The sequence below is a fragment of the Aegilops tauschii genome, chromosome 1, assembly GCF_002575655.3.
Source record: "Aegilops tauschii subsp. strangulata cultivar AL8/78 chromosome 1, Aet v6.0, whole genome shotgun sequence".
Lineage (NCBI taxonomy): Eukaryota > Viridiplantae > Streptophyta > Magnoliopsida > Poales > Poaceae > Aegilops > Aegilops tauschii.
The window spans coordinates 35,073,942-35,097,527 of record NC_053035.3 but is presented as its reverse complement, the minus strand read 5'-3'; the positions used below and the strand labels follow the sequence as shown (position 1 = coordinate 35,097,527).

At 44.0% G+C, this 23,586-nt stretch overlaps 3 protein-coding genes and 1 long non-coding RNA gene across 11 annotated transcripts; 1 reads left to right on the top strand and 3 right to left on the bottom strand.

The window, feature by feature from the left end:
• Positions 1 to 1,982: 1,982 nt before the first annotated feature.
• Positions 1,983 to 18,726, top strand: LOC109760379 (uncharacterized). Of its 8 annotated transcripts, none has more exons than XR_012201507.1 (6): positions 1,983 to 2,331; positions 2,418 to 2,583; positions 4,037 to 4,207; positions 14,599 to 14,758; positions 17,838 to 17,931; positions 18,333 to 18,726. It is a non-coding gene; the product is annotated as an uncharacterized lncRNA (long non-coding RNA). The 8 variants fall into 8 exon arrangements; XR_006665758.1 differs by having other exon boundaries at positions 14,171 to 14,758; positions 17,838 to 17,908; XR_006665757.1 differs by having other exon boundaries at positions 14,171 to 14,758.
• LOC109744920 (L-type lectin-domain containing receptor kinase SIT2) lies at positions 5,513 to 7,786 on the bottom strand. Its single transcript, XM_020304057.4, has one exon. The coding sequence runs from the start codon at positions 7,755 to 7,757 to the stop codon at positions 5,754 to 5,756; it is 2,004 nt and encodes a 667-aa protein (XP_020159646.1). The 5' UTR covers positions 7,758 to 7,786; the 3' UTR covers positions 5,513 to 5,753.
• Positions 9,724 to 13,567, bottom strand: LOC109744919 (L-type lectin-domain containing receptor kinase SIT2). The gene has a single exon (XM_020304056.4). The coding sequence runs from the start codon at positions 11,878 to 11,880 to the stop codon at positions 9,874 to 9,876; it is 2,007 nt and encodes a 668-aa protein (XP_020159645.1). The 5' UTR covers positions 11,881 to 13,567; the 3' UTR covers positions 9,724 to 9,873.
• Positions 15,600 to 17,831, bottom strand: LOC109744924 (UDP-glycosyltransferase 83A1-like). Its single transcript, XM_020304060.3, has 2 exons — positions 16,681 to 17,831; positions 15,600 to 16,606 (listed from the first exon to the last, which is right to left on the bottom strand). The coding sequence occupies exons 1-2, from the start codon at positions 17,177 to 17,179 to the stop codon at positions 15,636 to 15,638; spliced, it is 1,470 nt and encodes a 489-aa protein (XP_020159649.1). The 5' UTR covers positions 17,180 to 17,831; the 3' UTR covers positions 15,600 to 15,635.
• Positions 18,727 to 23,586: the final 4,860 nt, after the last annotated feature.

Sequence of the window (23,586 nt, the reverse complement as noted above, 5' to 3'; positions counted from 1 at the left end):
TAGGATGCACAATATGGGATCAGTTTTCACCATCATCTTTATATTATCAAGATCTTTCAAACCACATCATTGTTGACTTATTTTATAACTTCAATGAACTTTATGAACCCAATGATTTCATCGATGCAGGATTTCTGGATAGGGGATTTGGGCATTCCTTTGTATTATCAAGGGCAGGTGGGTAATAAGTTTATTAAACCCCATAAATATAATTGTAAGTATTGGGGTAGTTTACCCCAATTTTTTCTTATGTGGTGCTTGCAAGTTGATCGCATACAAGGCTTGCACAATTGATCATGCAGGCGAATCGGTGCTGGAATTTCTCCTTAACATGACATACAACGAAGTGATGGTTATTGGACGAGGTAAATTTAATTTTGTGAAACATTAGCAACTTGTGCTTAGTATCTTTGGTGGGAACGCTCGATGTTATTGCACGGTATTTACTTTTTCTCCATTATGCTATTATTTGTTTAGATCATATTGTTTCTTCTTCTTCTTTGAACTTCTGGGCTGTTGTGTCCAAACCTGGCCAAGTGGGTCGGCACGACCCTCACTTAAAATGTGTCTGGCATGATATGATCCAAGTGGGCCGCGTGTTTTGGGCCAATTTGAGCTAATTTGGGGGCTTTTGGACAGTTTTTGGGTCTATATACAGAAAAATTAACTGACAAAATAATAATAATAAAGTCATGCAAGCACCAGGAACAACCCTTGGCATGCCGCGTGCTGGGCACAACCTGTTTAGCCACGTGTTGGACCCATGGCACGCCAGACACACATGCTAATGGGCCAACACACTAAGAATGGCCCAGTTGGTCAGGTTTGATTGTGTCCAAGTTTGCGGAGCACCTATGCTCCTCGTTTATAATGAGAGCGAAGAAGGTCTTGCTGAAGGAGCACCCTCCCAGCCACAAATAATGGGCCGACCCAACTTTTAGGTTTAGTCCCTTTTGTTGTCCGTTATTGCTTTCCTTTTTATTACTTCTGTCTGTTTGTCGAAATTCCAAAACTTAATTTACCTCAAAAAATTATAACCGAGAATTTGAAAATATTAATGCAATATAATTTTTTGTTAGAATAACTTAAGACAATGTTGATAGCTTTCAAAAAAAATGTTTGTGACATTCACAAAATATTTACGCCTTTCAAAAGCATGTACATGAATTTTTTTAAATGTTTATGCAATGTACAGAAATGTATGTGTAATTCAAAAAAAGTGTTAAACATGTATAAAAAGGTGTTTCAGATGTGTAAGGAAAATGTAAGATGCGTACAAAAAATAAGACATCAAAACATATAATTGAAAAAAATGTTAATCATGTATATAAAAAATGTTAAATATATATAGAAAATTTATGTGTATGAAAACAATAGCATCAAACCATATATTTGAAATACAGTGTTAATCATGTGTTTCACAAATTTTAAATGTGTATTAAAAATGTTTTAGATGTATCCCAAAAATGTACAATGTGTAAGGCAACATATATTTGAAAAAATGTTAATCATGTATACTAAAAATGCACAATGTATACGAAACAATAGAAATCAAAACATATATTTTAAAGATTTTTTAACCATGTATTTCAAAAAAATTAGACATGTATTAAAAAAATTATGTATACAAATAATGTACAGTGTGTATGTAAAATGTAGCCATGTGTTAAAAAAAGAAAAAAAGAAAGAAAACCATAGAGAGAAAATAAAAATGAAAAGGACAACAAGCCGGTGCAAAAAAGAAGAAGAAACGAAGAAAACAAGAAGATCAAAACAAAACAACCAAAGAAAATAAATAAATAAATAGAATAATCAGTGAAAACGAGAAAGAAAAGAAGAAAACTAACGAAAAAACAAGGAAAACTGAAGAAAACAAAAACACGAAAATAAAAGTAAACCTGAAGAAAATCAGAGAGAACAGAACCATGTAGCCAATGAGCGACTGAACTGGGCTCTATTTTCTGATGCCGCCAAATCACAAGCCCAGCCCAGCTACACCAGCCGGTTTCGGTTTGCATCTCTGTCGCTCTGCAGAGTGGAGACGACGAGGCAGCCAGGCCGGCCGGATCACCACCGCCACCGCGCCGCGCCAACCCTTGTACAGCCAGCCGGACTCCCTCGCTACGGCGGTTGCTGCCGGCGGCGCATCTGGTGTCACGAACATCACCACCTCTCGCCGGTAGCCGGCCGGCCGGCCGGCCGTCCATGCCCGTGGCGACCACCGGCATCAGCAGGGCAAGCACGGGCACGGCGGCGACTCCCGCTTCATCCTGCGCTGCGACACATCAGCCTCGTCCTCACCTTCCGCACACTTCCCCTCCGCCTCTCGAGGTGCTCACTCGTTCCTCCCCTCCGCTCATGTTCCTGCCCCCAGATCTCCACTCTCTTCTGACCCCCTTTTCACTTTTTCTAACAAGGAGCGAGGTGAATAAGAGGCTCGTTGACACCGAAGTTGATTGCCTTCAGTGCTGTGAACAAATTTAAGGAGGATTGCGAGATGCTGGAACAAACATTTGTTCCTTACCTAGCCTGGTTGGATTCTGCAGCTTCGAACCCCACACACAACCCAGAGGTGTCTTCCAGGTTGAAACTGATTTACCGTCAGAGTGCTGTATGTGTCTTCTTTTTCATTCTTCATGTTTCGAGTTTCCTAACCTGTTTGCAAAAATAAATGTCTCATACCGCAAATGTGGTGGTTGATTGCCGTCTAGCATGAAGGCTATATCACTTGAAAGCTGTACTGAACTTGTTGTTGGCAAAATACACCGACATAAGCAGTATCTTTCTGAGTGGAAGTATGCCTTTTCATACTAAATCTGATGTGAAGGCTATATCATTTGAAAGCTGTACTGAACATGTTGTTGGCAAAATACACCGACATAATCAATAAATTTCTGAGTGGAAGTATGCCTTTTCATACACAATCCGCTGTTCGCTTGATCCAGTTTTACTGGTTGTGCAACTAAATGATGTTTCATGTTTTCATACATCTCAGTAGATATTTTGCACGGGTGTGTGTGTGTGGCAAAAACTGGCCGTTACTAATCTGTTGAATCCCATGTAGCTGCTCTGGTAACTATTCCTACATATAGGAGGAATTATGCTCTTGAAAAGGTTGAGTAACCTAATATTGATATTCAGAGAATTATGCATGTGGAGGAGAAGCAACTGGTGTGGAATTTCCGTTTTTCTTATCTTAGATAGAAGAAAGCTCTTACAAAGTTTGTCTGTTCAGTGGAAGTGAGTGATATCCAAGTTAGTTAAAACATCCAGTTATCCTTATATCTCAGCACGGCTTATGTTTTGTACTGTTGTATTTCGTATGTGCATCAGAGGAAATGTGCTTTCTAGGCATGTTGGACCGTACGAGTCCGAGACTTCATTAATATAATATGGTCATGCCCAGTGATCAATACAAAGGACACTGGAATTCGGTTTCTAATGTCACTTTTTTTTCCATTTCAAACATTATCTGTGTTGAAAGGAATCTATGTCGTAACTTCTGCATGTCTATTTCACATTCCTTGTTCTAATTTCTAAATGACAAATTGACAAGGCAGCCTGTTATATAATATTGAGCTACCGACTCCACATTATCTTGATATAATTTGCAAGGTTTAGTATTGTGATCGTGTGTGGGAAGCTAAAGAAGCTGTCGTATTATTGATTGGAAAATGGAAAGTGTGAACCAATTGATGTGATGATGACTCAGTCAGCATTTGGTTATCATGGTCAGCAATTTCTATTTATACTTAACTACTGTATATAAAACTCACATGTTATGATCTGTTGTCCATTTCTGCTTTATTAAATATTGAAATTGCTAGTTTCATACTAACTTTTATAGTCGAGAAATTAGGACAGGTGTTGTCAGTAGTTGTTAGTGGGCATCCTAACTTTGCTGAGGCAATACTTGTTTTACATCATTAACTTGCTCACTGTTTACTATTGAAAGCTAAGAAAATATGGATCATATATATATGGATTAACTTGTCTTAGTTGCTTTAATTGGTTTAATTTGGAAATTTCATTTCAGCCAATTCGTTCACTGTCAGCAGCTACACTTATCCTTACTAGTGTTTCACCTAAGAGTCATCCGTATTCAAGAGTGCCTTAAAATCCACCGCGTCTTACATTTAAGTCGGCGAATGGGGAAGCATCCAAGATAATTTTCAGAAAGGGAGATGACCTCCGCCAAGAGCAGCTGGTAATTATTCTACTCTTGGTTTACATTTCATGGAAATCATTTTGGCTTTTGTGTAGTCTGGCACACTGATATGTATTGTCATCCCTGCGTACTGGTCTGAGAATACTCCTGTGAAACCAGCCAGCCTGTATTTTCAGTCCTTGCTAAGTTGCCACTTATAAGCTAAATAAAGTATTGTAGACTCTTCTCATTTTGTTTTAAAGTTGCCTGCTGTTGGACTTAAATGTGGGTGGGGGTGAAAGATTAAGTACATCTAGGGTCATGTCAGTCGGGGAAGTGTTTGGCACTCCACTTGTGTATCCTGTATCGTACATTTGCAGCACAAGTGGTGGTGATGAGAGGAGGAACTGCGTGGGCCCACAACTGACGTCTAGTCAGTCTGGAAAGAATAATGGGCATGGTGGCGAGCTCGCGGGGTAGTTGCATCGTGGGGCTGCTGGGGGGGGGGGGGGGGTGAGGTCATGGGAGAGGAGGAGGTGTGATGGGGGCAGGTTGCGAAGGGGTGGCAGCGTCTTTAGGTCGTTGGAGAAGGGAAGATAGGCTGCAGAACCGTCGCCGCATCCTTGTGTGTCATCTCTAATGGTGGAGATGGCTGCAATCCTACCTTTACTCTGTGTGTAACTAATTAATAGATAAACGCAGCCTCCTCCAGGGAGGTAGATACACTTCCCACAGTTTCTATTTTATATACATATATGTTTGTGAGCTGTAAAACACCATGCAATAAGCAACTGAATAATACATGTAATTGAATTGGCAATGGCTCCTAGATGCGTATGCACCCATTATCTAAATACACATTTTGAAAAGTTGAAAAATTCCAAACAAAAATCCCGCGTGTATATCCGGACATTCTAAGTGCGTGCACAAAGTTTTCGGTGAAAAACGAGGTTTTTTGTGGCTTCTGTAAAAAAGACAATTTCTGATGCTTCATTACAACTATTCATTTTGCATTTCTTTATCTTTTTTACACAAGCCACAAAAAACGTCGTTTTTCACCGAAACTTTGTGCATGCACATAGAATGTCCGGATATACCCGCGGGATTTTTGTTCCGAATTTTTTAACTTTTCAAAATGTATATTTAGACAATGGGTGCATATGCACCTAAGAGCCAAAACACCGCGTCCGTAAATCAACCCATAAATACAAAGATAGTACTCCCTCCGTCCGAAAAAACCTGTCCCTCAAATGGATTTATCTAGCACCAAATTAGTGCTAGATACATCCATTTGAGGAACAAACTTGGGACAAGCTTTTCCGGACGGAGGGAGTATTTATTTGTCGGCTGTGAAACACCTCGTAATAAGCAACTGAATGATGCATATGTAAATCAACCCACAAGTACGCAGGTAGCTTCTTCGTTTAGATATTAAAATTATGAGCTGTAAGCACCTTTCGGAAAGCAATTACGCACTACTCTAACAATAAGAAAAGCCTCTGAGAAGAGTAACCTAGCCCCAAACATTACATGACCTGGTACTAAATATAATATGTGGCATGCAAGCTCACATATATTATAATTATAACATCAACCAAGATTGATATCATCTTCCTCCTGAAAGACCAGATATTGTGCCAATGCTCGTGTTTAATGAAAGATATGACAACGCATAACGGTCAAACCCTTGACCCTGCATTTGAGAGAGCAAGCTGAAGCTCATATCTGTATCTGTCAACTCTGGGAGTTGCGACTCGCCAGCAAGGTACCGCATGATACTCTGCATGTTGGGCCTTGCATTGGTAAATGGGTGTGCACATAGTAGTCCTAGCTTTAGCACTAGGCATGCCTCGTCAACATTATAGTCATTCTGTAGCCTCGTATCTACTGCCTCAGCCAGTGATCCCTTATTCCAATGCTCAAGAACCCAATCAACTAACAAAGGTTGATTTACTCGTGCATTGCTGTTAACTGGCCTTTGCCCACAGGCAACCTCAAGAAGGAAAATCCCAAAGGCAAACACATCGGTGAGAGGAGTTGCCTTACCTGTGCATATCAGTTCTGGGGCTAGGTACCCAATGGTACCAACCACATGTGTGGTCTGCATATCAGTTCCATGATCATAAAGTCTTGCAAGGCCAAAGTCACCTAGCCTCCCATTCATTTCACTATCAAGGAGTACGTTGCTTGCTTTGATGTCACGGTGGATGACCACTTTCTCCCATTTTTCATGGAGGTAGAGCAAGCCTGATGCAATATCCTTTATTATCCGAAACCTCTGAGCCCAGTTTAGTATAAGCATTGGATCATCACAATACAAATACTTATCAAGGCTACCATTTGACATGTAGTCATACACCAAAAGGAGTTCATCTTTTCTCCTACAATAGCCAAGTAGCTGAACAAGGTTACGATGTCGGATGCGGCCAATGCTGACAACCTCAGCAACAAACTCCTTTAGACCCTGTCTGGACTCATGCGATACCCTCTTCACAGCAACCTCTAGTTTTGTTGATGGAAGGGCCCCTTTATATACCTTCCCAAATCCTCCTGCACCAAGTAGGTGTTTGTTCTTAAACCCTTCTGTGGCATGGAACAAATCCTTGTATGAGAACCGATGTGGCCCGAACTCGATCTCCCAATCTTCTTTTAGCTCAGCATACCTCAATTTTCTCCTCACAAGTAAAATGACCATAGAACCCACAGCAAATACGAAAATTGCGCTCCCTATAGGTAGGATGATTTTCAGCAGCTTTGGTTGATGCTTTGGCTGAGGTAGCTTTGGCAGCTTCGCAGAATTGATCAGTGGGGCTGGTTTGTTCATCCCAAAACTCCAACCAAGCACATAATGTCGTGAGTCGACCTCTCCACCTGAAGATGAGAAGCCGATGTAGGATGGATCTTGCAACACACTTGAGAGATCATAATCTGTCGAGATGAGTGGCCTTGTAGGTTTCGCCATTTGAAGGGGAGCCATGGTCACACTGATTTTCTTGGCTTCACCATTGTAGTCCACCCACACTTGAATTGCATCACCACTAGCAAGAACCATGTCTTGGAAGGTACCATTCCTATCATCATAGTATCCTGCAGGGTTGGACTCTATAGACTGGAGGCTGTTGATGTCAATACCTACATGGTTGGTGTTGATGTCTTTGAACTCGATGTTTAGGACGGTGTCTAGCTCGATGGCGAAGATGTGGTTGCTCAAGTTGCCGTTGTTCTGGGAGTTCATGAGGCCCAAGTATTGATTGGCCAATGCAGTTGAGAAGTTCATGCTTGGGGCGACGACGAAAGCCAAGCCCTGTCGGCTCATGATGGGGTAGGTAGAGTGGATGGCAAACACGAAGGCGACTGAGAAAGATTGCACGGTATCATCATGCGATTTGCGGAAGTGCAGCGGAGTTGGGTAGAACGCATGGCCTTTGCAACCAAGCGAGCCGTTGGTTAGCTCAAGGAGTCCGTTCAACGTGACTGAAGCAGCCTCGTCGACGGTGAGGTTGGTACCGGCTGTGAAGCCATGGTACAAGAGTTGGTCATCGCTTGCTGCAGTGAAAAACGCAAGCTCGAGGCCAAAGCAGAGGAGGAAACAGAGGAAGAGGAACTTCATGTGAGATGGGTGCTTCTCTGTGCTTGCAGGAGCAGACTGCAATGCTATTTAACTTAATTTGCAGTGAGGTAAAAGTTGCTATCCTGCCCTCTCTTTTCCACAGGCATCGTTGTATGACATTGACAGTTTTGGTATTTTATACTAAGAACACGTTTTGGAAAAACAAGATAGGCATGACTTCAGTGCACAATGCTTCCCTCATGGTTGTAATTTATTTGCAGGGAAGGAAATTCTTAGCCACTCATGTCATGACTTCAGTGCAAAAGTCAGTCATCCTTACTTTTTCATATTCTCCACTACACATGGCTTCATATACAAGTCTATCTTCTGTGTAGCTTTCCATGGCTACACATGCATGCATGACTTGAAAAGTCAGTCGTCTATGTAGCTTTCCACACTGGTCAAGTATATCTTCTGTGTAGCTTTCCGTGGCTACACATGCATGCATGACTTGAAAAGTCAGTCGTCCATGTAGCTTTCCACACTGGTCAGTATGTCATTTGGTTACTATATGATGTGCCATCTGGTCAATGCATCATGAGAAATATATGGGCATTACTATAGATATTTTCCAACTTTGCCCATGCCACCTACCGAACCCAACAACTACAGTGTAAATGGAAGGGTTATCTCTGACCATCCGACCGATCAAATTAATCGCGATCAAATCCGGTGCTTGATAGTTCTCGTATTAACATCGAAGTCAAATAATTCATCTTGGGTTTTAATTGGTGTCAGATAATTCGGATAATATATGGATAGCCCTATTTGGATATCCATTTTTAGTTATTTAAGTAAATTACTCAAAAATCAATTTAAGATTTTTTTAGGGCATTTTTTTTCTAAATGTTTTAAATTCTGGTTCTCCACATATTGTTTTAACTTTTACTTTGCGTAGTAGATACTTCCTAATTCTGGTTCTTCACATATTGTATTAACTCTGTTTTCATGCAATCTCGTGATATTTTATTTGTTTCCCAGTCTATCTTTATACAATTTGGTTCATATATCCTATATGTATGATCGTCTCAGGAACTCTTAGAAATATTATAAGCACTAGAGTCCCACTGTATGATGGCTGCCACCATGTTTTTTCTGATTTGTATATTAAACAATACACATTTTACTGTTTCCTGAAAAGAATTAAAACCCAAATTTACACAGCCTGGAGCATAAATCAGAATAAAAAATATCATTATGTTTTCCTTATGATACAGTTATTTCTTATTACTAGATAAATGTGTGCAATCAACTTAATAGCTGCTACACATAGCTTCAGTTTGTCATGTGTAAAGGTTACCTACCATGAAAGGAATATAACTTTCAGGATAGATGCTTAGGCAAAAGTTGTGGGAAAATCTTTGCTGTGCGGCTGTAATTTATTTTCAGCCACGCATGCCTTCATAATTTATTTCATGTGCGTCGGCCTTGCTTTTTCATATTGACTACTGCACATGGCCTCATAAGTCAGTCGGCTATGTAGTGTAGCTTTCCATGGCTACACGTGCATAAAGTCAGCCGTCTTGGGAGTATGTAGCATTTTAAATTGGTCATTGTCAGGAACTGTCGTAGGACTGCATAGAGTTCACACCCGGTCTGTACAGAACAAGATGCACACAGTCCAAACAAAGACAAACTCACCCGTAGAAAAAGTACAAACCCAGTTCTAGAAACTTCCGCACCAGGTGGGGTCGGGGAAAGGATTACACAGGGAAAGCCTTACCTTTGCATAGTGCAATGTAGAAAGGATGCATCGAATCCAAGACCTCTCTTGGCACAAGTAGGGAGTAATTCACCACTGTGCCAGGACGAACTCACACGTATAAAACTTAAAATGACATGGTTCAACAAAAAGAGGACAACATAAGGCACATGTAAGTACTTGTGTAGTTGTGTTCCCCTGAACATGCCCTACATATATAGGTCTTGTTCTTAGAGGTTATGATAAACCATATGAGATAAGAGCTTTTGATACTAACCAAGAATAATTCTTCTTCCACATGTATGAATACATTGCACATAATATATTGATTCAATGGTAGAGTTTGGAAAAAATGTGCATCTAAAAAGGTTTAAAAAAATGTGCATCTAAATTGGAATAAGAAGAAAGTGGAATTTACACCATCGAGGCTGCACGCAAGTCATCTATTGAAACTTCATTCTGCATCAAGGATAGAATGTTGAAGCTCATGTGTGCCAGATTCAGATCTGGGGGTGGCATATCACCATTGAGATACTGCAGAACCTGCCTCATGTTGGGCCTTAAATTGATCAATGGGTGTGAGCACAGCAATCCTAACTTCAGAGCTAGGCATGCCTCATCAACATTGTAGGCACCTCGGAGCTTGGTATCCACTGCATCTGTGAGAATTCCTTGGTGCCAATGGTCAATCACCCATCTGACCAAGGTGAGTTGGTTGCCTTGTGATGCTGGCTCGATGGGCTTTCGCCCACAAGTGACTTCAAGAACAAACATGCCAAAGGAAAACACATCACTAAGTGGGGTTGCTTTGTTGGTGTGTGCTAGCTCAGGAGCTAGGTATCCAATGGTGCCAACAACATGTGTGGTTTGAGGGCCAGTCTCGTGGTCATATAACCTTGCCAAGCCGAAATCACCTAGCCGTCCATTCAGTCCATCATCGAGGAGCACATTGCTTGGCTTGATGTCTCGATGCAATACAACTTTCTCCCATTCCTGGTGAAGGTAGAGCAAGGCAGACGCAATGTCTTTGATGATTTTGTATCTCTGGGCCCAAGTTAAAGTAGGCTTCTTCTCCTGATCATACAGGTACTTGTCGAGACTTCCATTCGACATGTATTCATACACCAAAAGAAGCTCAGCCTTGCGACGGCAGTAGCCATGCAACTGCACAATATTGCGGTGCTGGAGGCGGCCGATGCTCGCAACCTCTGCGACAAATTCCTTCATCCCCTGCTTCGAGTCGTGGGAGATCCTTTTCACAGCAATCTCCACTTTAGACTTTGGAAGCACCCCCTTGTACACCTTTCCAAATCCTCCAATCCCCAGTAGATTCTTGTTCTTAAATCCCTTGGTGGCATGAAACAAGTCCTTGTATGAAAACCTATGGGGCCCAAATTCAGTTTCCCAATCTTCTCTAAGCTCGGCATACCTTAGCCGCCTTCGCACAAGAAGAATGATAGTGGTGCCCACAGCAAGAACAAATGCCGCAGAAACTATTGGCAGTACGATTTCCAGTACCTTGGACCTAGGCTTGGGGCCTTGGCGAGGCAGCTTGGGCAGCTTGGTGATGTCGATCGCTGGAGCAGGCCTGTTGATGCCGAAGCTCCAACCAAGCACATACTGCCGCGAGTCGAATGAGCCCGTCGAGGCGGAGAAGCCGACGTAAACCATGTCTGGGAGCACCGTTGAGAGGTTGTAGGTGGTGGAGAGCAGTGGTTTGGTGGGTTTGACCATGTCTACGGGAGCCAAGCTCACACTGATCTGCTTGCGACCTCCATCGTACTCCACCCACACCTGCATCATTTTGTAGCTCGCGAGCGTCAGGTTTTGGAAGTTACCCTCGTCGCGGTCGTCGTAGTAGCCGGCGCTGCTGGAGTTGACAGAGACAAGGTTGTTGATGTCGATCCCGACATGGTTGTTGTCAATGTCCTTGAACTCGTCGTTCCAGTTGGTGTCGAGCTCGACGGCGAAGAAGCGGTTGGCTGGGTCGCCGTTGTTGTGGTCGTTGATGAGCCCCAGGTACTGGGTGGGCATGGTGTCGGAGAAGTTGCTGCTTGCGGCGACGATGGAGGCCATGCCGTGGCCACAGGTCTGGGCCTGGACGCAGTAGATAGCAAACACGTACGAGACAGCAAAGGACTGAGCCTGAACTGCTGTCCCGTTGGGCGCCTTGCCGAAGTGGAATGGAGTCGGGTGGAAAGCATGGCCTCTGAGCCGGAAGGTGCCGTTGGTCAGCTCAAGCAGGCCGTCTGGTGTGATGGTGGCCACGCCTTCGAGGGCGAGGTTGGCCCCAGCGAAACCGGAGTAGACAAATTGGTTTTGTTGCCCGGTAGCAAGCTCTGAAAGATCAAGGACGAGGAAGAAGAAGAAGAAGAAGAAGAGGAGATATTGGAGCAAGGAGAGACGCTTAATGCTAGTCATGACTCCGGATGAACAGAAGTTACTAAGCGAGATGAAGAAAGATGGAGAGACATAATCACATAAGCAAGCCTGCCCTCTACTATTTGGCAGTATTTTTGCTGCAGTTGGTCAGATTCTCTGGAAAAGCATCCCCCCTGACCAACTCCTGCAGTATTGTATTGTGCACAGCAAAATATTGCTTCTTTGGATCATACTTCTGTTGGTTTCATTCATATGAAGCACGTGTGGATTGAGCTTGAAGCAAATCAGTTTTTACATTGCAAAGTCAAGGTCAATGAAAGCTGCTGTGATGTCGGTGTGCAGATATTTCTCTAGTTGTGGTTGGTGGAAATTACCTTCCTGCAAGTGTGGCCAAGTTCTTCTGAAGCTGTGACATAATCTTTGACTTGCACAAGTCAGTCAGTCAGTCATACATATGTCAACCACGGCCTCGTCAGTCCTAAGTTAGTCGTCATTGTTAGATTGTGGAGATCACTCAAGATGCTGGTGGCGTACTCCGATTTCATGAAAGTTGTGGATGTCATGAAGAATGGTGGACATTCATTGGGCCTGCAGCGGCAATGTACGACGATTGTTTCTTCCTCTGTCATGAGTTTAGTGATATTTTCTTTGATTCTTTTCCCTAGGAAAGCCAAGCCAATATGGGCGGTACATGTTTTAGCTAGAAAGTCGGAGAATTGTAGCCCTTTTGTTTGGCAAGAGGAACCTCCTGCATTTCTTGTAGCTGTCATCACAAAGGATGTAAGCGTCTTGCCTTATGAATAAAAACCGCCATGAAGGCTTTCCTCCAAAAAAGAAATAAACTCGACCCTCTCCCATGGCGCTGCTGCCTCAGTGAACGTCATGGAGGTAGGCAGCCCCAAGACGTCCTGTAGCGGTGATGCCCGAGGCAAGGAGGCCACAACCAGCAGGGCGCACCAAGACTTCCTGTAGCGGTGTAGCATGAGTTGAGAGCTGCGCGGTGACGCGTTGCGCCGCGGTGATGGTGTGTGTGTGTGTGTGGCCTGCAGGGTAGCAGCGTCCATCACATTGGCGTCCGGATGCGGCGACCTCCAACGGCAACTCATGCTACATCGTTCTCTGAATACTTCTACCTCAATTGTGTGGTTCTCTGAAGAAACGTCCAGCACGGCTCTGTTTTCTGAAGAATTGACTCTGTTTTCTGAAGAATTGTACTACCTGAAATTGCTGAAGCTTGCGCGGTGAGATTAGTTGTTCTGTTAGTGCTGCAGCTGTGCAACTCCCCTGTAGTTTCTGAAGGTGGTTGTTCGGCGGTGATGAACAAACCGAAAAACCTGAAGCTTCTTGCTGTAGATTGCGTCATGATCTCAAAACACACTAAAACCTGAAGCTTCAGTCGGCAAATAGTACGCATGTGCCAGTGCCTTTATCCTAACTTTGCTTGCTTGAGCACGAACGGCAACAATTAAGGCCTGGCCACAGGATTCACATCTAGCGGCCGGGAATAATGGGGCAGGGAACCCCACGGTCACCAGATTCTCACTCAATATTGCGTTTGTGCAAAAACTGTTATTATTATCAGTTGACTAATGTCTTGAATATTATGCTACTTTAGAGTTTTGTTATTATTTTGTTGTTTAGTCTTGTTCACCTATCTTTATCATGCTTATATCAGCTTTTTGCTGTTGCTGTGATGCAAGAAAGCAACTTATACGAGACAAAATCCCGTGCAGATCTTGGAAGTTGGAAGCTGCCCACCTTCTAGTCGTTGAAAGCAAACTCAAGTACTCCCTCCTTAAAGAAATATAAGAGTGTTTAGATTACTAAAGTAGTAATATAAAAAGTCTTATATTTCTTTACAGAGGGGATATATTATAGTACTGTCCGCGTGTTCATGCGTGTTTCCAGGATATCGTTTGTTTTTCATTTTTGATAAACCAGCTATTGGTCACGTCCACGGAACACAGAGTACACTAACAAGCAGGATTATTAGCGGTCCGTTATTATAAGCTGTTCCAACAAACTTGCTTGGCACACTAGACGAATATTAACTACTCTCTCCATGCACTATTATAAGCTGTTTCAACTCTTTTCTGAATCAAATGTATATATAAACGCATTTTAGTGTGTTTGTTCACTCATTTCAATCCGTATGTAGTTCATATTGAAATATTCAAAATATCTTATAATTCAGAACGGAGGAAGTAGTATTCATTTGTACGCCCGTGATCCTAACATATCACTCTAATATTAATTTCGTGTTAAGACAAACACATATACCACATATATATATGCAAACTGACACCACCGGTGATGTACCACATCACAGGAACAAAGGCAGTGGCACGGCCTTGAGTGGTGTGACCATGTTGTGGGATGTCCTATACCGGTCCCTAACATCCACGTCGCACGGTTGCATCCCCACGGGCAGCCTCCACTTGAACCTGTGCAGCAGGATGCGAGGATGAGTGTCACAATCCTCGTGGCCATCGGCATCCCAGGGCAGATTCTTCTTTTATTATGATCTTTTACTTTTGTTTCTACTCGACTCAGATTGATGTAACAATGGCTAGCTAGCTACTGCCTTGCATATTGGTAAATTAGTTATACTACTGCCTTACATTTGTTTTTCATGCACTATTGTTCTTCCAGGGTGATCTCTGTTGTGATTCCCTGTGTTCATTCGGAGCAGGGGGCTGATTAATAGCTATTCTTCCGGTCGCTTAAAACTGATGTAACTTAGATTCTTGTATGTAGCCGTGAGGGCCATCATGGGCTCCACATGTGCCCTATTGCCGGCCCTTGATGCGGCGCCCCAGCCTCCCTATAGAGGACCGGAAGCTTGAAGTAGCAGGAGCAGCAACATCTCTGACCCTTTCCTGAGGAGCTGCAGGTCCTAAACAAGGTCCTGGCCGAGGTATGCCCTCCCCTCCTTTCTTCCCCTTCCTGTCAAGTTCTTGTGTGAAAAGCAATCTTGACCGAAAATAAATCTGCTTATTTAATGGACTGCCACTTCACATTGATCTCAACATGGCTAGTTTGTCGTATCTTTACTGTTTTAGTAGCTCACTACTGAAAAAACCATGGATTTGGAAAAGAGTTGTGGATTTTAAGAAATTCATTAATTTTAGAAAAGTTTGCGGATTTAAAAAAATTCACCGATTTAGAAAGGAGTTGTGGATTTTAAAAAAAAATCATGAATTTAAAAATAAATTGAGGGTATAAAAATGTTCATGAATTTGAAAAAAATCACAAATTAAGAGAAGAAAAGGAAAAGGGAAACTGAATAAAAGCCGTTCTAAAATAAACCACAGAAAAAACCGCACCAAAAAACTGGGGGAACCTTCCAAAAACCAGCGGAAAAAATTCCACATGGGCCGGCTCACTACGCAAGCGACGATTAGGTGATGTGTGCGCTGTGTACCGTTCCAGCTATAACTTGTGCTTTAAGCGTAGAATAGGAAGTGGCTGACATCCTGCCTCCGTTTAGTTCCTCCCTGTCTTGGCCTTGGGGCTACGTACATTGCTGCTCTTCATCATGTTATTTACGGACGCATGCAAAATTCTCAGGTACTATCTCTGTAACTTTTTGTAAGATTTGTTTTAGTTCTAGATATATCTATTTCTATCGATAAGTAATTCGGGACGGAGAGAGTATACTTCCTCCGTCCAGAAGTTACTCGCAAACAGAAAAGCGGCAAATATAAAGGCAAATGGTGATAGTCGAACTTTTTATTCTGTGTGGGAATGCAAAATTGCACACACTACCACACGTACACTCAAGCAGCAGATGATCATGCCTTCATGCCGTCTGCAAGAGTATGGAAGTTTCCATGTGAGGAGCCCCCGTCCTGAACGCTCTCAGGCGCCGCATTCTTCATGGCCTCCGCAAAAGCATCGAAGTTTCCATGCGAGGAGCCGCCTTCCTGAATGCTCTCGTGTGCGCCCTTCTTCATGGCCTCCACCCTCTCCCTCATGCCGGCGTCCCCCATCAGCTCCTCCACCCTGCCGGCGATGTGCTCCTTGGTTATGACCCCCGACTCGTCGGCGACGGCCTTGAGGCCGACCTTCCACACGTCGGAGATGTACACCTGGTTCACGAACTGGTCGGCGAAGTAGGGCCAGGCGAGGAAAGGCACGCCGTTCCGGACGCCCTCCATGGTGGAGTTCCACCCGCAGTGCGACACGAAGCACGCCACCGCCGGGTGCGCCAGCACGCGCTGCTGCGGTGACCAGGAGACGAGCTTGCCCTGGCCACCGGGGCCGCACACCCGGTCCAGGTAGCCTTCCGGGTAGTCGTGCACCGCTCCGTGGCCGATGTCCGGGCGCACGACCCACAGGAATGGCCTGCCGGAGAGCTCTAGGCCCAGCGCGAGCTCCTCGAATTGGCGCCGGTGGAACATGGTGAAGCTGCCGAAGGCGACGTACACTACGGATCTCTCTGGCTGCGTGTCGAGCCAGGACATGCACTCGTCGTCCTCCGGCTGCCAGAAGTGGCCCACGGCCTTGCCGCTGCGCTCGCCGGTGAGGAGCGGGCCAACGGGGAGGACGTTGGGGAAGAGTTTGAAAGACGCCGGCTCCGCGTCCTGGAAGGAGTTGCAGATGACGAAGTCGCACTGCTCCATTGCGCGGACGCCGTCACAAAGGAGCCGGTAGAGGGTGGCCTGCTGGTCGTGGTCGCCGATGCAGTTCCATGCGAGGTGGGCGCTGTGCATGAGAGGCATGTCGGGGCTCAGCTGGAATGTTCCCTCGCCCACTGTAGACCCTGCATGCAAAGTCGAACTGAGATCAGTAAATAATGTACTAAGAGAAGTCAAATAAGTTGCTCGATCAGTTTACCATCTTCCGCATCGATGATGTTGTCCTCGATCAGCTTGGGAAAGCTGAGCAAGGTGACCATGACGGCAGCCGACGCCGGCCAAACGGCCCCCACCCGGATCCCGGTCCTCCGCGCAATGTCAACCGCCCAATACCCGACGTTGTAGTCCGTCACCATGCACGTGATCTTGCCCGGGCACGCGCCGTCCTTGCCGCTCCGGAGAATGAGCTCCTCCACCCGCGGCGCCATGAACTCTGCCATGAGTATGGTAAGCCTCACCAGCTGGTTCCGGTCCTCCCTGGGGGCCATGCCGTCCGGCACCTCCACGAGCCGGATCCGGCCCAGCCCGCTGCCGGCGCCGTTGGACATGGAGGCGACGACACGGGCGTGGTTGAACTCGGTGTTGACGAAGGTGACGTTGAAGCCCCTGTCGGCCAGCGCGTGCGCGACCTCCATGAGCGGGATGACGTGCCCCTGCGCTGGGTAGGGGATGACGATCGCGTGCGGTGGACACGCCATTGACGCAAGTATAACTGAGATCTAGCTCGGCGGCGGCGATCCTAGCTACGTACAAGTAGTCGTCGATGCTGCAGTTATGTCATCCGAGTGAATGATCGGCAGAATTTATAGTGAGAGATGCTGCAGAATGAACGACACGCACCAAGAGCCACAGAGAAGGAATGATTCTTGTTGCTCCAGCGGCTAATCTCGTTCTTGGATCTTCTGAAAAACTGAGCTGGTTCTTGTTGGGGTTTCTTGTTAGGGCCTGGCATTCTGCTTGTATTTTATGATCAGGCATTGTACTTGCATTTGATTCGTCGGAGAGTTCCTTGTGACCGTCGAGGCATAGTTTTTTAGAAGCATAGGAGATAAACACACTTGGCAACTCGACAACTTCAGTGGTTTACTAGAAGCTAGCTAGTTCTTTTACCAAGTCTTCATCACGAGGATAGTTTGCTGCATATATGCCAAGTAAGAAGCAACAATAACTTCGCCCAAGATGACGTAATGGAACCTGGCTCCCAGCTGGGAGGCGTGTGGAAAAAAGAATCTATTTTTTTGTCCCATCTTTTGTCATTTTTGAGAGGGGTTACCTCATTTAAGCAATTTTAATCAATTTTACCCCATTTAAAACTTTGAACCACATTTTATCGGTTTTATTTTTTGAGTATTTCAGGTACTTCTACCTAAGCCACGCAAGTTAGGTTGAACTCCGACGACATGCCGATTTTCGGGTACATGTACCTGGTGCGTGCTGTCTGGTTTCAATAGTAAGTTGATCCTTGGGTAACACTACCTAGCCTACACAGCTCGGAACATTCGACTGATACAAAATATAACGGAAAAAATATGTACTGCAAAATGAATCATGTGTTTGCTCAAGATGTCACGTGTATCATGATTTATTCTCTCAAGAAGATAACAAATACTCCCTCTCTACCGAAATATATGTCGCTGGAGTAGCTGAATATAAAACATTCTTGTAAAGCAGACCACGGTTCTTCTGCTTGAAAGTTATGAAACATTACTACTCCCTCTGTTCTGAAATACCTTGCAGATTACGCCTCGCCAATGCGAGCTTTGACCAACAATTACCCCTTGCTGGTATACTTAATTATGTTGGATTCACATTCAGAAGTACTTACTTTTTGTCATTCTCACCTTGATACAGGTGAGACCACCCTAATGGATCCAGCAATTTCCCCTCCATCATTCTCACCTCGTCACGGATTCTTACCTCGCTACGGGCAAGACCACCCTAATGTTGGGTGGTGGATGGCTCGGGGCTGGTAGTGGTGCAGCTCCTTGACAGTGGAACGCTCCATTTATCCTATGTTAGTGGGTTCAATGTTGTTGCTGGTGGTTTGCTCGTTCGACCGCTGACTTTGTGACCATGTTGTCTTGTGGGTGGTTACAACGTTGGGAAAACTTTGTTTCGCCATTCTAGTTTTTGCTCACTATGTTATGTCACTCTAGAATGTGACATCTCACTTTTATCACACTTAGCTTTTGACAATATATCACAAATGCCAGGCCGTGGAAAAAAGCAAATATTTTTCATTTCATTTTTACCACTCTTAACTTTTGATAATGTATCACAATTGACACCGTGAATTTTTTGCTTTTTCCACGGAATGGCAATTGTGATGTATTTTCAAAAACTAAGAGTGGAAAAGTGAAATGTCAAATTCTAGAGTGACATAAACCAAGTGGGCAAAAGCCAGAGTGGCAAAAACAAAGTTTTTCTCTACAACATAACCTATACTGCACCACCCAGCCTCATACATCCTTACGCAGTTGAACTTTGTGTTCTCTTATAACTGTGTGGGGTGTTTTGTGTGTTTTCCTTGTTCTTGCATTAGCAGGATGTGTTGCTCCTCGGGTTTTAAGTTTTTTCAAGGTTTTTTTATCCGTTTTTTCTCATAAATTGGATCAAGGTTTTTGATCTGGTTTCTCACATAAATTGGATCATGTTGTACTACCCGCTTTCCCTCATAAACCGGCTTAGTTTTTATTAACTCGGATCAATATACAGGTGGCGACACCTCCCGCCCTCGGTGAAGGATTCAGATAATAGTACTTATTTTTTATTATGATTATGTATCACAAAACTTTCATATTAATGGCGTACACTAAAGATTTTTCTTAACAAAACCTATCATGCAAGGCGTTTGTAACAAAGGAACATGTGAGTAACACAGATGTTGATTTTATTATAGAGGAACTAGTTGAATGTTTGTGTACTATTTAAACAATTGATTTAATACAAAAACGTTTTCCAAACATGACAACAAGTGATCATACAAGGACAAATATCGATTATATATCCAGCTTCTTTTATCCTCGATAATCGCCCATGTCTCCCTAGCTAGCCACCATCTCACTGCAAGAAGACAAAGCAGCATATTTCTGCATGCCCCTCCTTCCCATCCACCTCCATTGTCTTCGTCCCTTGTTATAGCATTGTCGTTGTAAGAGAATAAAATGACAAAATGAAGATAGTTGTCTGTAAGAGAAGAGAGAAAATAAAATAACATGTGGCGCTCATAACTTAAACAGATAATCAAGAATTTCTTCTTCCCTTGGAACATATCAGGGGAAAAGTACAATATGCATGTTTGAAGGAAAAAAAGTTGAAATTAAGTAAGTTGGTTACCGTTAGTGGATATATGAAGAATATCTAGTGGTGAGGGCTATGTGTTTTCAAGCTAAAAAAACTGTGAGTTTGAAAGAAAAAAATCAACGGGAAAGGAAAGTCATTATATAGGGAAAAATATTCTCAGCATGACCCCCGAACTTCAAAAGTTCAACATGGTGATGGTTAAAGAAAATATGAAAATGAAAGGAGCTAAAAATGAATCAAATGTTTTCATGAGAATCAACCTTTGGATAGATTGTAACAGATGAGAACATCAAAGAATTTAAATTATCAAAACAATTCTAACCAGGGCAAGTCAATTGATTCACAAGAAGAAAAGAAATCGAGACCAATACTCACTTATTGCAGTCCGTTGTCCGTATGAAGGCGGGGGGGGGGGGGGGGGGGGTGGGGTGGGGGCATTGCCCCCTTGCCCCCTCAAGCCAACACATAGCTCCGGCACTAATGAAGAGCAAGCATATCAAATCTCAATTCTTGATTCATGCCGGAACATGAGGCTTCTCAGGTCGTTTGGAATAGGGACCGTCCGATCTGTGGGTCCAGGCTGAGGTTTCTCGATCATGCCCGCTCGTTCATTCCAATTGTTTCTCCTGGCCTCATTCCTCACTTATGTATATTGGTCGTAAGTCACTGATTCGTGGGGTCCAGTCTCCTGTGGGCCACGCCTATCAGCGGCCGTGGCTAGAAGGGTGCCCGGTGGGCTTCTTGTGCGGTAGAAAAGCCGTGCCACCGCCTGTAGTTTTGGCCGCCCATTATGGGCACTAGCGGAATTCCAGATCGACGGACACCACATTGATCACTCCAATTCATTGCTCTGCCCCAATGGGATGAGATGCTAGGTTTCGGCTCTCTCATCTCACTTCTCTTTCTCCCTCGCACCTCTCTAGTGCCTCCACTGCCACCGCTCCTCCCTCGCCGCTCTCTCCGGCCCCAGCCGCTACCGCTCCTATGCGCATCCCTCCTCCCCCATGAAGATCGCCACCGGCCCTCCCTTCTTCTCGAGTCCTGGAGGAGCAGCCGCACCGGTGGACAAGGAGATCCATGGCCAATCGTCGATGATGGGTGCACCACGGAGGAGCTCTCCACGCCCAGCCACCTCTCCACCACCAGGTACTAGTCAGGGCCCACCAGTAGAAAACTGACCTTTCATCCGGAGCACTAGTCCCGACCGGGTTTGGGCCCGGGACTAATGTAAGCATTAGTCCCGGTTCCAACGACTAGGAGCGGACGGGGGCACGGCCAGGATTAGTCCCGGGTCAAATGGGACATGTAGTCCCGGTTGGTCCCGGTTGGTGATACCAACCGGGACTAAAGGGGTTGCGGCAGGCTGGGGGCCCTGCGAGCCCCTTTAGTCCCGGTTGGTATCACCAACCGGGACTAAAGATAGACCTTTAGTCCCGGTTGGTATATCCAACCGGGACTAAAGTCTTCCCTATATAAATCGGCTTTGTCCAGCCCGACTCCAAGCTTTCTATCCTCTATGTTTCCTTCCCCAAGCTCGAGTTCATCCTCCATTTTTGCCAAGATTTGTCAATATTGGAGACACCCCATCTATCCAAGGGTTGTAAAAGGTTAGCAACTTCATCCTTTCATCTCTCACTGCTAGTTTAGCTCATTTCATGCTCCATAAGTATAGTGATTTGTGGGTTTTAGTTTAGGAGTAATTATGTGGGAGTTTATTTGATTTATATGCAATTTGAGCTCAAATTAACTTCTTAGTTTGCATATGTGTAGGTGTGGTTTACTTAGGCCTTGTAAAATGCAAGGTGCTTAGGAGAGGTGCTTGGAGAAATAAATCAGGCTTTTCTTAAGCACCGGTGCTTATTTGTACAGGGCAGACGCTTAATTAGGCGTCTCTTCTATAGAAATAGGTACCGGTGCTTCAAAAATCCGGTTTATTTTTCTAAGCACCTAGCATTGTACAAGGCCTTTGTGCCTTCCTATCCCCGTCCTCATCGCCGTCGATCGCTCACGCCGTCCCGTAGCCGGCACCACCTTGGTGAGCCTCTTGTTCTTATTTTTTTTTTGTAAAAAAATCTTATTTGTATGATTTAGATAGTTGTTTGTATGATTGTTTGTTATATATAGTGCCATGGTTTTGATATCCGTCCCAATCGGCCCTCGTCCGGTTTATGATTCAGATGTGGTATATTATCTTTTATAACTATTTATTTCATTTCATGTTTATGACAATTATGCCCATCAAGTTGACATAGATATTTTTATCTAGGAGGTATATGAACCGGAAATTGCAACCGACCCTCTTGTCGAGAGGTTAAATTTAGTTGAAAAATAAAACGATTATTTGAAAGAAAATTGAAAAGAATTAAAGAAGAAATGATGAAAGTGGAGTTGTATGTCGCCGATGTTGTCGATGATCACAAGGTCAAGATGTATGCAATGCGTTTGAAGATTAGACAGATTAGAAAATATGCCATTAATAAAGAGGCTTGGTATCATTATGCTGTTGGATCAATTATTACCTTACTTGCGATTTTGATCGCATTTGTTGTTGCATTTAAATGATTTAGATAGTTGTATGTTGTTTTATGAGAAGTATGTATGGACTTTATGTTTATATTTTTGCAGTAATAACATTTGGTCGCGACTCTACTTTGGTTTTAATGTGATGAACTTGTATTAATTTGGTCACTTTGATGTTGTGTAATGAAGATGAGCCGGCAATGGATGTAATATGACCGACGCTCTCCCGAGTTCGTTAATGGCATGCATAATTTTATGCATCTGGCTGAGATAAACAAGCGGAATAGTTTTATGTGTTGTCCATGTGGTGTCTGTAAGCTAACTAAGAATTACTCTACCTCAAAAATCCTTCACAGCCACCTGCTTCTGATGTGAACTGGGGACCCGATCTTTCGATGAGAGAGGATAATTAAGATTTTTGTGGGACTTGTCCCTCACGATCCGGCTACCAACCGGACAGGGAGAACTGTACACGACTGATATCCACGGCAATCGCTGAACCAACTCCACGGCGTTATCGACCAAGCCAACGGCGCGATCGACCTATCCACGAAGGATTTTTCTGCAAGCAAATCGAAGAACATGCAAGAAAATAATAGTCAAGAAATCTAAAATTACGAATATGCTAAATGGAATAATCTCACAAGATGAGATTTTGATAGGATGTCTTGACGGTCGCACTAGCCGCTACGAGCGAAGACAAATAAAAATAGCAATAGCTAAAGTTCTCCAAACAAAATCCCAAACCTAACCCTAGAACATAATCTGCTATTTATTAGAGGCGGAGACGCGCTCGATGCACGCGGTGGCGGTTGTCTCTCGATCGTGTTATCTTGGGTTTCCTTAACGCCGACAAAAAGTGGACAGGCCTGTCCTTCGTGCATCGGACGTGATGCTTATGGGCCAGCCCGTGCGTATACACGCACGTAATGCTGAGGGCCAGCCCGTGTCCTGTACATGCACATGCACGTACAGGAGCTTCCTTGTATGATGGCTTCATTAGTATTTGACCCTTGTATGCATGTACATGAGCTCCTCTTACTTGTCTTGACCACATGGATTGACTTCTAGGAAAATCTTCAGTATAATCACGCCTTTTAATACGTAGAGCGTACGTGCTTCCAATAAATCTACATAAAGCATAAAAATATGTAGTATATTTGTTTCCAATAGTAAAACAAATAATTGAATAGTTACTATTAGAAATCACCTGACAAATATGCCGTATAATATTTGTATATGTATATATGGTGGCTATGTCCACATCATCCTCCCTTCCTTG

Excerpts from the sequence above, each read along its gene's own strand:
- LOC109744920 (XM_020304057.4), bottom strand. The coding sequence starts at position 7,757 with ATGAAGTTCCTCTTCCTCTGTTTCCTCCTCTGCTTTGGCCTCGAGCTT.
- LOC109744919 (XM_020304056.4), bottom strand. The coding sequence starts at position 11,880 with ATGACTAGCATTAAGCGTCTCTCCTTGCTCCAATATCTCCTCTTCTTC.
- LOC109744924 (XM_020304060.3), bottom strand. The coding sequence starts at position 17,179 with ATGGCGTGTCCACCGCACGCGATCGTCATCCCCTACCCAGCGCAGGGG. Across the intron at positions 16,607-16,680 it reads CATCATCGATGCGGAAGATG|GGTCTACAGTGGGCGAGGGA; the intron begins GTAAACTGATCG and ends CTTTGCATGCAG.